The sequence below is a fragment of the Carcharhinus amblyrhynchos genome, chromosome 1, assembly GCF_965287045.1.
Source record: "Carcharhinus amblyrhynchos chromosome 1, sCarAmb.v2.hapA, whole genome shotgun sequence".
Classification (NCBI taxonomy): Eukaryota; Metazoa; Chordata; class Chondrichthyes; order Carcharhiniformes; family Carcharhinidae; genus Carcharhinus; species Carcharhinus amblyrhynchos.
The window spans coordinates 32,776,994-32,792,560 of NC_137324.1; the positions used below are offsets into that span (position 1 = coordinate 32,776,994).

General features: G+C 40.9%; 1 protein-coding gene across 2 annotated transcripts in view; it reads left to right on the plus strand.

Annotated features, from left to right (window-relative positions):
- Window positions 1-12,152, plus strand: part of ska1 (spindle and kinetochore associated complex subunit 1) — a 36,291-nt gene extending 24,139 nt beyond the window's left edge. For both annotated transcript variants that reach the window (XM_080197542.1, XM_080197551.1), the window contains exons 6-7: window positions 4,192-4,361; window positions 9,958-12,152. In XM_080197542.1, coding sequence (XP_080053668.1) covers window positions 4,192-4,361; window positions 9,958-10,106 — 319 coding nt within the window. In that variant the 3' untranslated portion in view covers window positions 10,107-12,152. The remainder of the gene's footprint in view (window positions 1-4,191; window positions 4,362-9,957) is intronic.
- The last annotated feature ends 3,415 nt before the right edge of the window (window positions 12,153-15,567 follow it).

A 15,567-nucleotide genomic window follows, 5' to 3' on the forward strand; every position in this document is an offset into this window, starting at 1 on the left:
CATGAAAACAAGCCCTTTGGCCCAACTTGTCCATGCCACCCCTTTTAACCCCTAAGCTAGTCCCAATTGCCTGCAATTGGCCCATATCCCTCCATACCCATCTTACCATGTAACTGTCTAAATGCTTTTTAAAAGACAGAATTGTAGTTGCCTTTACTACTACCTCTGGCAGCTTGTTCCAGACACTCACCACCCTCTGCGTGAAAAAATTGCCCCTCTGGATCCTTTTGTATCTCTCCTGTCTCACCATAGATCTCTGCCCTCTAGTCTATGACTCCCCTATCTTTGGGAAAAGATATTTACTATCTCGCTGACCTATGCCCATCATTGTTTTATAGACCTCTATAAAATCACCCCTAAGCCTCCTATGCTCTGGAGAAAAATAGTCGCAGTCTATCCAGCCTCTCAAATCATCAAGTCTTGGTGCCATCCTAGTAAATGTTTTAACCAAGAAAGTGTTCTGACCAATGAAATCAAACATACCAACTACCTTCTCCACCTTCGATCTCACCTGTGACTCCACCTTCAAGGAGCTATGAACCTGTACCCCAAATCTCTTTGTTCTATAAGTCTCCCCAGCACTCTACCATTAACTGAATAAGTCCTGCCCTGGTTCAGTCTACCAAAATGCATCAAAATTGTTGTGGATCTGAGTCACATGTAGGCCAGACCAGGCAAGGACAACAGATTTCCTTCTCTAAAGGACATAAGTGAACTAGATGTTTGTTTGTTTGTTCTTTGTTCTTAGATAGATTTTTATGACAATTGACAATGGTTTCATGATCATCATTAGAGCTTAATTTCAGATTTTTATTTAATTAAAATTTCGCCATCTTTCATAGTGAGATTTGAACTCAAGTACCCAGAGCATTAATCTTGGACTTGATTAGTAGTCCAGCGACAATCCTTCTGGTAATAAAGCCCAGTGCTTGTTTTGCTATTTTTATACAAACCTGTGACAATACATTTAATGATTAATGTTGACATTGAATTAACGATCACAGAAAATGCATGGTCCTTTATTCAGACATCTATGATGGTAGGGAAAGCACGAACAGTAATAATTTCAAAAGCAATTTGGGTGGCCAGTTACAGGAAATAAATTTGCAGGCCTCCAGGGGTGGGAAGTACAACTCAATGGATTGCTCTACAGAATACCAGCATGGACTCAATGGATCGAATAGCCTCCTCTAAGCCATTATGACTTTTCTTTCTCTACATATCACAATGCAAGTGAGACATCTTCATACCCCAAATCATGACCTGTGCAGTTAAATGAATTGTTTTTAAAAAGGAAGGCAGTTTGCTTTTATTTCATTTTTCAAGATCTGTTAAAATTATCTTATTTGATTTATTATTGTCACATGTATTAGTATACAGTGAAAAGTATTGTTTCTTGTGTGCAATACAGACAAAGCATATAGAAGGAAACGAGAGAATGCAGAATGTTACAGTCATAACTAGGGTGTAGAGAAAGATCAATTTAATACAAGGTAGGTCCATTCAAAAGTCTGACAGAGTTGGTACATGATCTCAGACTTTTGTATCTTTTTCCCGATGGAATAAGGTGGAAGAGAGGATGTCCAGGGTGCATGGGGTCCTTAATTATGCTGGGCTGCTTTTCCGATGCAGCAGGAAGTGTAGACAGAGTCAGTGGATGGGAGGCTGGTTTGTGTGATGGATTGGGCTACATTCACAACCTTTTTTAGTTTCTTGCAGTCTTGGGCAGAGCAGGAGCCATAAGAAGCTGCGTTACAACCCGCAGAGAGTAGTAAGGGCATGGAATGCCCTACCTGCAACAGTAGTGGACTCGCCAACATTAAGGGCATTTAAATGGTCATTGGATAAACATATGGATGATATTGGAATAGTGTAGGTTAGATGGGCTTTAGATTGGTTTCACAGGTTGTGCAACATCGGGGGCCGAACGGCCTGCACTGCGCTGTTCTATGAAAGAATGCTTTCTACAGTGCATCTGTAAAAGTTGGTGAGAGTCCATAGAATCCCTACAGTGCAGAAGGAGGCCATTTGGCCCATTGAGTCCACGCTGACAGCAATCCCACCCAGGCCCTATCCCCATAACCCCCATATTTACCCCTCTAACCTACGCATCCTGAGACACTAAGGAGAAACTTAGCATGGCCAATCAGCCTAACCCACATATCTTTGGACTGTGGGAGGAAACTGGAGCACCTGGAGGAAATCCATGCAGACACAGTGAAAATGTGCAAACTCCACACAGACAGTGACCCAAGCCAGGAATCGAACTCAGCCCTAGAGCTGAGAGTCGTAGCTGACATGCCAAATTTCCTTAATCTTCTGAGAAAGTAGATGCATTGGTGGGCTTTCTTAACTATAGTGTTAGCATGGGGGGACCAGGACAGGTTGTTGGTGATTTGGACACCTAAAATCATGAAGTTCCCTACCATTCTCCCTGGAAAGACAGAGAATGGGGGAGACCTAATAGACGTGTATAAGGTTATGAAGGGTATAGATAGGGTGAACAGTGGGAACCTTTTTCCCAGGTTGGAGGCGATGATCACGAGGGGTCACGGGCTCAAGGTGAGAGGGGCGAGGTATAACTCAGATGTCAGAGGGATGTTTTTTACACAGAGGGTAGTGGGGGCCTGGAATGCACTGCCAAGTAGGGTGGTGGTGGCAGACATGCTACGGTTGTTTAAGACTTACCTGGATAGTCACATGAGCAGACTGCAGATGGAGGGATACAAAAGAATGTTCTAGTTTGAAGATCAAGAGCCTCAGTTCGTTCCTGGGAATTAATAGATTCCATCAGTCATCCAACAAATTTTAAGGCTCACCTTGTCACTTATGTTGGAGCTATTGGGGATCTTCCATTACTGTCTGTATAGCCTGTTGTATGTCGATTTATGTTTATTGATGTCTACTTTTACATCCACAGGCGATTTGGTCTGCCTTGTTGGCCAACAAGGTGCATACACGCGGTGGGTCGTGCGAGGGTTGCTCTTGGGTGTTGCTTCGAGAGTTGCCTAGTGCTTCACGTCCATTAGTGTACGCTTAATCTGGACCAATTGATGGGCAACACGTCAGCTCAGTGACTATCACTGTCTGCTGTACAGTTACAGGGACCCGGGTCAGATCTCCAGCTTGGATCAATGTCTGTGGGAGTTTGCACATTCTCCCTGTGCTTGCATGGTTTTCTCTGGGTGCTCTGGTTTCCTCCCACATCCCAAAAACGTGCTTTTTAGGCTGATTGGTTTCAATAAATTGTCCCTGAATTGGATCTCCCTTAATCTGGCGTACATATAATTCCCTAAATTTGCACCCCCTTTATTATGGAGTTCCACTAGAAGTAGACAAAAACATTGACGATCGACGGAAGACTTGAATAAGGCGCTCACTGAGTATTAAAATGTGTGGCGTGGGCTTGTAGGGCCGAAGGGCCTGTTTTCTGTGCTGTGCTGTTCTTTGTATTTCTACTTCACCCCCATTGATGTTGACAGGCATGTTCTCCACTACACTTCCTGAAGTTGATGACAAGCTCCTTAGTTTTGTTGACATTGAGGGAGAGATTATTGTCACAACACTTCACCAGATTCTTTAATTCTGTCTCTGTCTCGTCATTGTTTGAGATCTGACCCACTACAGTGGTGTCATCAGCAAACTTTGAAAATTGAGTTAGAGGGTAATTTGGCCACACAATCAGAGGTGTGTAAGGAGCTGAGGACACAGCCTTGTGGGGCACCAGTATTGAGGATGATCATGGAGGTGTTGTTGCCTATCCTTGTTGATTGTGGTTTGTGGGTTAGGAAGTTCAGGATCCAGTCACAGAAGAAGGAGCCAAGCCTCACGCCATGGAGTTTCGGAGGAATAAGTTATTCTTAGCCAAGTTTTAGAGTAGAACTGGTAGAGGCTGGGGAACCATTTACTGTCTTTTTCCCTTGGATCAAAATTTTTCGTATGTTTAATGCAGCAAAATGCAGGAGAAAAATCTGATTCCTGCTAAAGCATTATTTGAAGATTCAAAGCAGCCTGTTTTATGTTTCTGCTTTTTCTCCCACAGCTCCACAAGACTGTCTCTAATTTTTCTATCTCGAAATCTTGGATAGTAATTACAATTGGGGATAATGATTATCTAACCATTTTTGAACATGCATATGTTTTATCACTTTAACTTTATTGTTTGACTCTTACTAAATTTTTTTATGCTAGGTACATGAAAGGTCGTATGACCTATGATCAGGTCAATGCTGTGATTAAGGAGCTTAATGCCACTGTGAAAGCCAAGTACAAGATCCTAAATCAGCCGATGAAATCCATGTCTAATACAACTCGGAACCAGTACCATGCTTTTAAAGAGCAAGAAACTAAGGAAACAAAAGGTACAAGTAGATAATGTGCAGAGACAAGATGAATCAAAATGCTTTTTATACCTTTTGTGCGTCTTTTTTTTGCTTTCCATGAATAATCAAAGAACAAAGAAAATTACAGTACAGGAACAAGCCCTTTGGCCCTCCAAGTCTGTACTGATCATGCTATCTGACTTAACTAAAACCTCCTACCCTTCTGGGGACCATATTCCTTTATTCCCATCCTATTCATGTACTTGTCAAGACACCCCTTAAAAGTCACTACTGTATCCACTTCCACTACCTCTCCTGGCAACGAGTTCCAGGCAATCACTATTCTCTGTGTAAAAAATCTGCCTCATACATCTCCTATAAATCTTGCCCCTCACACCTTAAACCTATGCCCCCTAGTAATTGAATCTTGCACCCTAGGAAAAAGCTTCTGACTATCCACTCTGTCCATGTCTCTCATAATCTTATAGACTTCTATCAGGTCTGCCCTTGACGTCCGTCACTCCAGTGAGAACATGTTTCTCCAATGTCTCCTCATAGCTAATGCCCTCCATACCAGGCAACATCCTGGTAAATCATTTCTGAATCCTCTTCAAAGCCTCCACGTCCTTCTGGTAGTGTGACGACCAGAATTGAACACTATATTCCAAGTGCAGCCTAACTAAGGCTCTATAAAGCTGCAACATGACTTGCCAATTTTTAAACTCAGTATCCCGACCAATGAAGGCAAGTATGCCATACACCTTCTTGACTATCTTCTCCACGTGCATTGCCACTTTCAGTGACCTATGTATACCCAGATCCCTTTGCCTATCCATACTTTTAAGGGTTCTGCCATTTACTGTATATTTCCTATTTGTATTAGACCTTCCAAAATGCATTACCTCACATTTTTATGGATTAAACTCCATCTGCCATCTCTCCACCCAAGTCTCCAACTGATCTATATCCTCTGATAGTCCTCATCGCTATCCACAAATCCACCAACCTTTATGTCGTCCACAAACTTATAATCAGTTACATTTTCCTCTAAACAGCAAAGGTCCCAGCAGTCATCCCTGAGGAACGCCACTTGTCACAGCTCTGCATTCAGAAACGCACGCTTCCACTGCTATCCTTTGTCTTCTTTGACCGAGCCAGTTTTGAATCCACCTTGCCAGCTCACCTCTGATCCCATACAACTTCACTTCTGCACCAGTCTGCTTTGAGGGACCTTGTCAAAGGCCTTACTGAAGTCCATGTAGACAACATCCACTGCCTACCCTCATCAATCATCTCCGTCACTTCCTCGAAAAACTCAATCAAGTTAGTGAGACACGACCTCCCCTTTACAAAACCATGTTGCCTCTTGCTAATTCGTCAACTTATTTCCAAATGGGAATAAACCTGTCTTGAAGAATCCTCTCCTCTGTGTCATCTAAAATCAAGCTAGGAGGAGAACCATCTTTTTGGGTGAAGATATAATGTTAATGTGAGATAGTCTCTACTTCGATCAACTTGTAGAGATATTCACTTCAATAAATCTAAATATAATCTTCCTCCATGACGAGAGTTGTTTGACGGTGCTAACATATGCATTGTGTAGTCCTATGTGTACTCTGTAATGAAATATTTTCCCTTTGATCCTATGGATTTGGTAAGCAATAGGTGGCTGCATTTTTTTTTGACAGCAGGAAGACAGTGGTATCTGTATTTTGGTCAATCTTAGCCTAGTTACCACATGCAATATTAAAACTATGCTTTGTGGTTAATGTTCAGAATAATTTAGAAATCATTTTTAAGTTTCTGAAAAAGACATCAGGTTGTATAAAATTGAGATGGTAAATAATTTTGAATAATTCAGTTATTGCACTGTAAGATTTGTTGGTTTATGGATGGTAGCTTAGGAGGACATGGAGGTAATTGGCAAAGGGCTAGAGTTGAAAATATAAATATGATGCTCAAATATTTGAGAGTTTTGTTTAATTACCTTCAGGAATCAAGTGCAGAAATTTCTGGCTGGCTATTAAATAGATTAAATAAAGCCTTTAATAAGGCAAGTGAATATTAGAGACCAGTAATATGTTTAGTTTTTTAGAATCTGAAAATCCAGGTAATTACTAAAATAATTTAGGCACAAAGTTTACTGTTTAAAGCAAAATAATTTTACCACAACAAACCAGAGAACAGGAATACTAATAACTATGTGGTATCTTGAATAGGGGGCTGCATTAAATATAGTAAGTACGAGAAACACAGTGACTTATTATCTAAACCAAACTTTTTTAGTTAATTTCCTTTGACGTCCATTTGTCATCATAGCCCTAATAACTGAGATAGTTATCAGAAATTGGAAGTTTAACCACTTTGTCTGAGAATGTTTCAAAGATCCATATTTCTTGGACCTTCTGTTTATTTCTAACAATGTTGTCCCTTCAAATCTCTTCCAACTATTCAACACAGGTGTTGTTAGTATCTTAAGCAAAGACACGTCAGGCCAGAACTCTCCAGGTTCATACTCTGGGATCTTGCAACTAAAATGTTCTCTTTCAGCTTGTCTATCCTAGAAGTTTAATTCACTGGGTATCCTTCAGTTAAGAAGAGTTAACACACCAAATTTAATTGAATCCTACACTAAGTTTGTTCTAAAATTAGAAACAACCCTTGCTTGAAACAGGAACCACATCCACAATCTGGTTGTCAGTTTTGGTTAACAATTTGCTATTTTGTTGCTTATCTCCTGAGCAACTTGTTCACACGATCATTTACTGAACCCAAGTGCTTTACCAAAACTCCCTTTTCCTTGTTCTTAAAGAGGGACAATCAGCCCAAAATAAAACGTAGGTCCATAATTTCCTCGGACTGGCAATCAGCAGTGGATTGAAACTCTGTACCAACTGACCTGCACTTAAGTGGTAAAGCACCTGTCTCGCCTGACCTTCCTGACTCAGGCTGGGTGAGACTGAAAAAATGAAGCATTTCCATGGCTCCAGCAACGAAGTGCAAAAGGAATGGAGCAAAAGAGGACATGCCCCTTTTTTTAATGGCACTAGCCATCGCAAAGCAAGTGACTTTAAAGGTCAAATGCCCCATTGAAAGGGAGACGGTAAGTTTCTAAAGTAAGGTCATACTATCATAATTTTTGGGAACAGCACTTAATAATTATGCCAAATCTTCCCTCTTACTGGTTCAGGTGGCACAAAATTTTTTAAAAAGTTAATCAAGCTTTAACGTAACTTGCATTTATGGTATATTTATTTATGGTTCGGGTTTGCCATGTGTATTCAACCTGCAATCCCTCTGCTCTGCTAAGTTGTTTTAATGAACAGGAATATCACAGACTTGCAAGCTCAGAAGTGAACCACCTTTGTGCTTCACCTTAATAAAGGGTTTCTGACAATCAAAGCGGCTAACATATGCCAGACTTCAACAACTTTCAAACATTTCCACCAAGGTGGTGCTTTTCCAGAATTTAGGCACAATTGGGATGTCCGAATCACAATAATTTCTAGATTATATGGATTATACAACATGTCTCTAAATTCATTATAGCAATTTGCCTGTAATTTGATCATTATGTAGTTTTCTGAGCTTTCTGGTTCTGACTCTTAAATGTAGGCATTTCACGAGCCTTTTTTGTTTCCTGGAAACAATTGAACTCTGAGCCTGTGACTTGTGTTAAACAGCCTCTTGTGCTGCTTCAAGAACTCTAATTCTAGCAATGACTAGCAATGCATCTAATTTAACATCAGCCTCAGTAGTGGAGACGGAATCAAACTTCTAATACTAGCTATATCTTGACCCTACTGATTCCCTCAAATGCCTTGTACAGTCTTGATGGCACTGAGCCCTAACATGGCTTAAAAGAAGGGCATGATATTCTTGCCAAACCTACCTGTTACCTCTTTTTTTTTATTGTTCTTTTGACCAATCTAATGGCAGGTTTTTTTCTTTCAAAGTAATTTCTTCCAAAATCTTTTGCAAGAGAAATATAGCTTTCAAATCCTCAAAGGATGTTAAGACACTCACTCTTAACTTTCAACTTGTGTTGATGCAAAGATTGCATTTTGAGAATTCTGAAAATTGAAGTGCTCACATCAAACCTAACTGCTGGCAAAGAGGTAGGACATGAATATTGTATTCAGTAATGCAGTACTCCTGTAACTGCATTGAAATATCACTTGGATTATGTGCTGACATCATAGACTGAAGTTTGAATAGAACATAGAACATTACAGCGCAGAACAGGCCCTTCGGCCCACGATGTTGCGCCGACCAGCTTTTAAAAAAAAAACAACACTAACCCACTAATCTAAACCAATCCCATTTCGTCCATAAACCTATCCACAGATCTCTTAAACGCCCCCAAACTAGGCGCATTTACAACTGCAGCTGGCAGGGCATTCCAGTCCCTCACCACCCTCTGGGTAAAGAACCTACCCCTGACATCAGTCCTATAACTACCCCCCCTTAATTTAAAGCCGTGCCCCCTCGTGCTAGCTTTCGCCATCCTAGGAAAAAGGCTATCACTATCCACCCTGTCTAAACCTCTAATCATCTTATATGTTTCAATAAGGTCCCCTCTTAGCCGCCTTCTTTCCAGCGAAAACAACCCCAAATCTCTCAGTCTCTCCTCATAGGATCTCCCCTCCAAACCAGGCAACATCCTGGTAAACCTCCTCTGCACCCTCTCCAAAGCCTCTACATCCTTCCTGTAATGTGGGGACCAGAACTGCACACAATACTCCAAGTGCGGCCGCACCAGAGTTGTGTACAGTTGCATCATGACGCTGCGACTCCTAAATTCAATCCCCCTACCAATAAACGCCAAGACACCGTATGCCTTCTTAACAACCTTATCTACTTGATTCCCAACTTTCAGGGATCTATGTACACATACACCTAGATCCCTCTGCTCCTCCGCACTATTCAAAGTCCTCCCGTTAGCCCTATACTCAACACATCTGTTATTCCTACCGAAATGAATTACCTCACACTTCTCCACATTAAACTCCATCCGCCACCTCGCGGCCCAGCTCTGCAACCTTTCTAAGTCACCCTGCAAACTATGACACCCTTCCTCACAATCTACCACACCTCCGACTTTGGTGTCATCAGCAAACTTACTAATCCACCCAACTATACCCTCATCCAGATCATTAATAAAAATTACAAACAGCAGTGGCCCCAAAACAGATCCCTGAGGCACACCACTCGTAACCGAACTCCATGACGAATATTTACCATCAACCACCACCCTCTGTCTCCTATCTGCTAGCCAATTCCTGATCCAATTCCCTAGATCACCCCCAATCCCATACATCTGCATTTTCTGCAGAAGCCTACCATGGTGAACCTTATCAAACGCCTTACTAAAATCTCTTAACTTGAAAAATAGCCAAACTGACATGCTGCACAATACCATTCGTCTTTTTTAGATTATTCTAGACTTTTGAACTCGCCATACAAAGGCAAGCAATGTAGACTGTTCCCTATTCTGTTCTGGAAGAAGGTCTAGCCAAAGTGCTGATGGACCTGCTTTGATTTCTACATATTTTTCAACTGCATCTTTCTATTCTCTCACTAGAACCTGAGAAGCTGTTAGAAGATTGACCCTTTTTCCATTTGTCTTTTGTAGGTCAATATTTCTTTGTGGAAGCTGACATAAAGGACTTCACACACCTCAAAGTCGATAAGAAATTTCACGTAATCTTAAACATTCTGCGGCATTGCCACCGATTGCGAGAAGTCCGTGGGAGTCGCCTTGTCCGTTACGTACTAATTTAAGGAGATTGTAGTTTGCATCAATATTCTTAGACTTAATATACCCTAAAGTCCAAAGAAACAGTGTGCTAGATATTTTATGCAAAGTATAGGATGGTCACTATAGGATGGTTTTCATTGAAGAATTGATGACAGCTTGCTTAGCCCAGTACCCTATTAGTACTGTTTTGAGGAATCCTATAATAACTAAGATTTTAAAAACAACATATTTCTCCCACACCCCACGCAATATCCCGATATTGCACAATTATTCTTTACAGGTTACTCCTAGGCTTCCCTCCAGATATCTAAACTGAAATCACTATCTCTGCATCATTGTTTAAATGTTGTTGCATTTAACTCCTCTTTCACTTAGCGCTCTGAGTGCATTTGACAAATGATGTCAGTCTTAAAGCCCCTTTTGGAATGGGTAAGCACAGGAAAATGACCATTTAAAGTGCAGATGAAATTCCCCAAAAACTACTGTTGTGCAAGGATTTGAATGTATATCACAGAAGTTGAGTACCTGTACACTAGGAAGGATTATCAGATGTTTGATCCTCTGTTTTGACAGAGGATCTATGAGCAGTGTGCTAGACAATTGAAGAAAGATTGTGGAATCAACAAAGATTATTTTGTTTACTTTGGTTGGGTCTATTATATTGAATGTGATTCCAGAGATTTTAGCAAAATCAATAGTACCTGATTTGACTTGCCACAAGTGTGGCTCCCTGAAAAGCTGTTAAATCTGCTGTGCCATATTTAAAATTTAATGTCTTTGCATAATACAAAAATATACTTTTTTGTTCCTGATATGTTCTGTTGCCTTTGTGGCTCTGATATTGCCTGGTCCACTGGTACTCTATATTCTTTGTGTATTTTTTGATTTCTAATCTTTGTAAAAAAAAAAGCTGCAATTCCTGCAAAGATCAAAGTACAATTTTCATTTCAAAACTACCTTCAACATAGAACATATCCCAAGGTGCTTCAGAGAGAGAATAGGGAGAAGAAAAATTATATCAGATGACAGATGTTAGGCCACAAAGGAGAGGTCTGGAGAATGGAAATAGGGGCAAACTGCGTCACGGCCTCCTGGGTCCTGCCAAGCAAAATGTTAAAATGTCAGCAAGTCCAGCCAAATGATGTTGAGACTAAGCAGTAGTGCACGCACTGGGCTGGAGTCTTCACTTCTGTATGGGAAAGTAATCTTTAACCATCTTCCACAATTTAACTTAATTAATGGGGAGATATTCATGTTAACTGGCCTTTAGTGCCTAGGATTGCCTAGAGATAGCAGATGGAGGAAGGTTGGGAGGGAGAATTGCAAGCCCAAAAGAGACCCTGCTGATTTTTCTTTGGATCATTTAATGGATGGATAATTAGATAGGCTTTCTTACTGGTCTGTGATCCTCCCTGTCAATTGTCTTTTATGCATTGCACTTGGGTATTCCAATGCTTCCACTCACAATAATGGGTAGATTAATATGTTAATACAGCACATCGATCACTGCACTGAGTAATGTTTTCATCAAACTACATTTGTAAAAATAATTTTCAAACTCACGATACAGCAGGTGGAAACTCCCAATGTCAATGCTAGTTATTTAAAATTTTCCTATCTACAAATTGAATTTCTAGCCCAATTTAACAGTTATTCGGATGTAATAATTCATAGCATTAGTTAATAAAAATCCAAAGCCGAATATATTTTATAAACTAGCCTTAATAATGACATTTCTGGAACTCAGTTTGTAGCTGCTGCTATGTTATAATTACGTTATATATTTTCTCATTAAGCAATTAAGTCACCTCGTATATATGTTAGGTCTTGATAAAGTGGAATCATGCCAATGCATTCTAATGGTAGACTATGTTGTATTCCATGTTGTATTAATGTGAACAAGGTGTTGAAGTTTTGATTAGTGCAATATGTAGATGTTAATCAAACAGATCCTTACTGCTGGCCAGGTACCTAACAGGAATGCATCTGTTAAAATTGTTTTCCACAGCTTTTTTCAGTTAATTTGTAATGAGAGCTGTGAGGTTTTACTAAAGATAAATAAAATTGCAGTGCGTATTGTTTAACATTAGTACCGTGTATTTTTCAATTCTTTCTTTAAAGCACCCTGGCATAATTATACACCAGCATTTGATTTGTTCTTGTGAAATTTCACTCTCTGCTATTTTAGCAGACCTGCTAATCTGGCTTCATAACATTGCTAATGCTGTTCTATGTATAAACAGATAGAGGAACCTTAGCCCTATGATCACCAAAGTTGGTCCCCCTGAAGTCAACAGATGGTAAACAGATGGCTTACTGAGCTGAATACTCTGAGCTGTACTCCTGTGAGAAGCACACCTTCTGTAGCTTCCTGTCATGGGTGAGTTAGACAAAGAACTCTTGTCACTTAAGCTCAAGGAGGCCCTAGATTGCAAACAAAGTCACACAGCAAGAATGGAATGCCAGCCAATCTGCTCAAGCAAAAATTCTATCTATTGCCGCACTTTTATGACCTTCTCTTCTGGATGGTCGACTCCATTCCACAGGAGCTACATGATGCAAAATTCGGTACCCTATGCAAAGACAACAGAGGAGACTGCAAAAACTACAGGGTCATCTCACTCAATGTCATGGGAAAGTATTGCTGTGGTCATTCTTGAAAGATTCCATCTACTCATACACTGCTGAAGAACAGTGCAGTTTCTGGGCTAACAGGCTAACAATAGATATGCTAGGTACGAGAAAAGTGTGGGGAACATGTTAATTCCACCAATAGTATCTGATGGAGGAATAATACAGCAACTTGTCTTTTATTCTTCATACAGCTCAATCCTTATGATTCTCCACACCCTACTGTTCCTGCTGTGTCCATTTATGCTTTCTTTGGAGGTTTGGTCAATGATCATCACTTGTCTTTAACAATGTAATTGCCAGAGGATGCAATACTGATACATTGACACCACCTGTGGCTGAGGTCACCAAACTGGAAAAGTACAAACTAGATCAATGTTCTGGGGTGCTTGGCTTGAGTTCCAGAGTGATAAATGGTGAAATCATTCTGTGGCAGGCATGGTAAGCTAAAACAAAAGATCCTTTTGCCTTTTGTAGATTTCACCAAGGCATTCAGTACCATACATATCGTTTGCTCCTTCCATGATAGCACACACTGCACTGTAGTGTGGATCCATTTCAGCAATTTGACAGGGATGAGTGGAATGATGTAATCGCAATATATGACACATCTTCACAGATACATGAATAGGCAGGAAATAGAGGGATATGGACCATGAAAAGACAACTGGTCTTTAGTTTATAAAGGTGTCATGTGATGGCACAGGCTTGGTGGCCTAAAGGACCTGTTCCTATGCTGTGCTGTTCTGAGTGCTTTGAACCTAGCCCCCATTCTGTGACATCACCTTCCTGCCCTTGACATGTCTTCCCTGTAGATATGGAAGGAATCTACTTGTCAGATTGGGTGGGTCAGATTGCATAACCTGCAATTGGGGCTAGCTGGGAAGGCACCATGGGTAGCAGGACCAGTTGGGTCAAAAGGCCTATTTCCATGCTGTATTGCTCTATGACTATCAGATTGAAAGTGAAGATGAAATCATATGTGTCCTGTCAGAGACCTCCTCTATGCTGATGATGCTGTGTCAATTGCCCACATCAAAACCCATGGATTGTCTCTCCAAAATCTAAAACTTATTTTCCCTGATGAGAAAGGTTAAGAAAACTATAATCATGGGACAAGATTACATCTCTGCCCCTGACAGCATTAAATAACACGCCACTCGGAGTGGTTTGTAATTCTGGCCCTTTGTGACATAATCTGGCCCCTGATACAGAACCCGATACACATATGAGGAAAGCAGCTACCATCTTTGGCTGACTTGCAAAGTGCACATGCGATAACACCAGGCTGCCCCTTGGGATCAAGCTGATGGTTTATAAACCTGTATTCTCAGCACCTTGTGTGGTGATGAAACTTACAGCTATCAAACAAGTTCAACAAATTCTTTCTTTGATGACCATGGTGTTTTGTGGGTATATCCTGGCAGGACAAAATCACAAATACAGTAGTCCTCAAAGGCAAAACTGCCAGTTTTGTTAGCACTCATCAAATACAGGCAGCTTCATTGGCTCAGGCATGTCTGCAGAATGGAAGCAGACACCTATCCAAGGACTTTGGCTCCTGTAACCAGACCATACACAGATGATCTGTAAGGCACCCAAAGCTCTGTTTCAAGGATGCTGCAAGCATAATTTGAAGGCCCTGCATATCAATTATTGCACCTGGGTATCATTGATTGTTAAAGGAAAATGGTGATTCCTCCTATGGGTTAGTGTGCACCACTGTGATGTCCGGTGGCTACAACAGCATGCCAATGCCAAAAACAGCCCACGATTGTAACTGGTAGCACTTGTGCCAGAATCTGCCCCTCAAATTGGCTTCTTCAGCTATCAGCAACAGTGCACCATATAGACACCCAACTGCAGGGGATTTTTTTTTTGTTGCATTTCTATCATTGGTAGACGGAAGGATGCCGATGTTGACTGTGGAAGGAGGAATTTCAAGATAATGCATTAAGTGCTTTTATTCAATTATTCTGTGGCTTCGTTTCGGGGTAGTGATTCGTGCACGAATTTAGCACAGTAATTTGGGTTCTGGTACCTGGCCAAGATTTTCTGTTCCCAAATAAAAACAAAAGTACTGGAAATCAGCAGGTCTGACAGCATTGGTGGCATAGTGGTTAGCACTGTTGCCTCAGCACCAGGGACCTGGGTTTGATTCCCGGCTTGGGTGGAGTCTGCATATTCTCCCCGTGTCTGCGTAGGTTTCCTCCGGTTTCCTTCCACAGTCCAAAGATGTGCAGGTGGGTTGATTGGCCATTCTAAATTGCCCCTTAGTGTGAGGGAGTTAGTAGGGTAAGTAAGTAGGGTTACGGGAATTGTGGTTGGTGCAGACCCAATGGACCAAGTGGCCTCTTTCTGCACTATATGATTCTATGATCTGTGGAGAAAGGATTAATATTTTTGAGTCAAGTTAGAAATGTGATAGGTTTTATGCTCCTGGAAGGTGGAGGGGGTAGATTAGGATGGAAGAGATTAAGTGACAAAGATATGGAACAAATGGCAAAAGGAATTGTAATGGTTGTACTAAAGAAACACTATATTTATCCAGAGGTTGTGTGAATCTCAGAGTAATGAAAAAACATGACAAGATTAAAAGCAAAAAAAACCCTCAAAAGCCAGGGCCGTAGTTCAAGGCATGAAACTGTTGAACACATTGAGTCTGGAAGGTAGTGAAGTGTCTAATCACATGGGCTTCACTGGAACACTGCAGCAGAGAATGGGAAGTTGAGTGAGAGATCAAGATGATGAATTAAAATGGAAATGAACTGGAAGCTTGAGGTTATGGTTGCACATTGACCAGAGGTATCCCTAAAGTTGCCTCCCCAATACGAAGGAGACTGCATTGTGAGC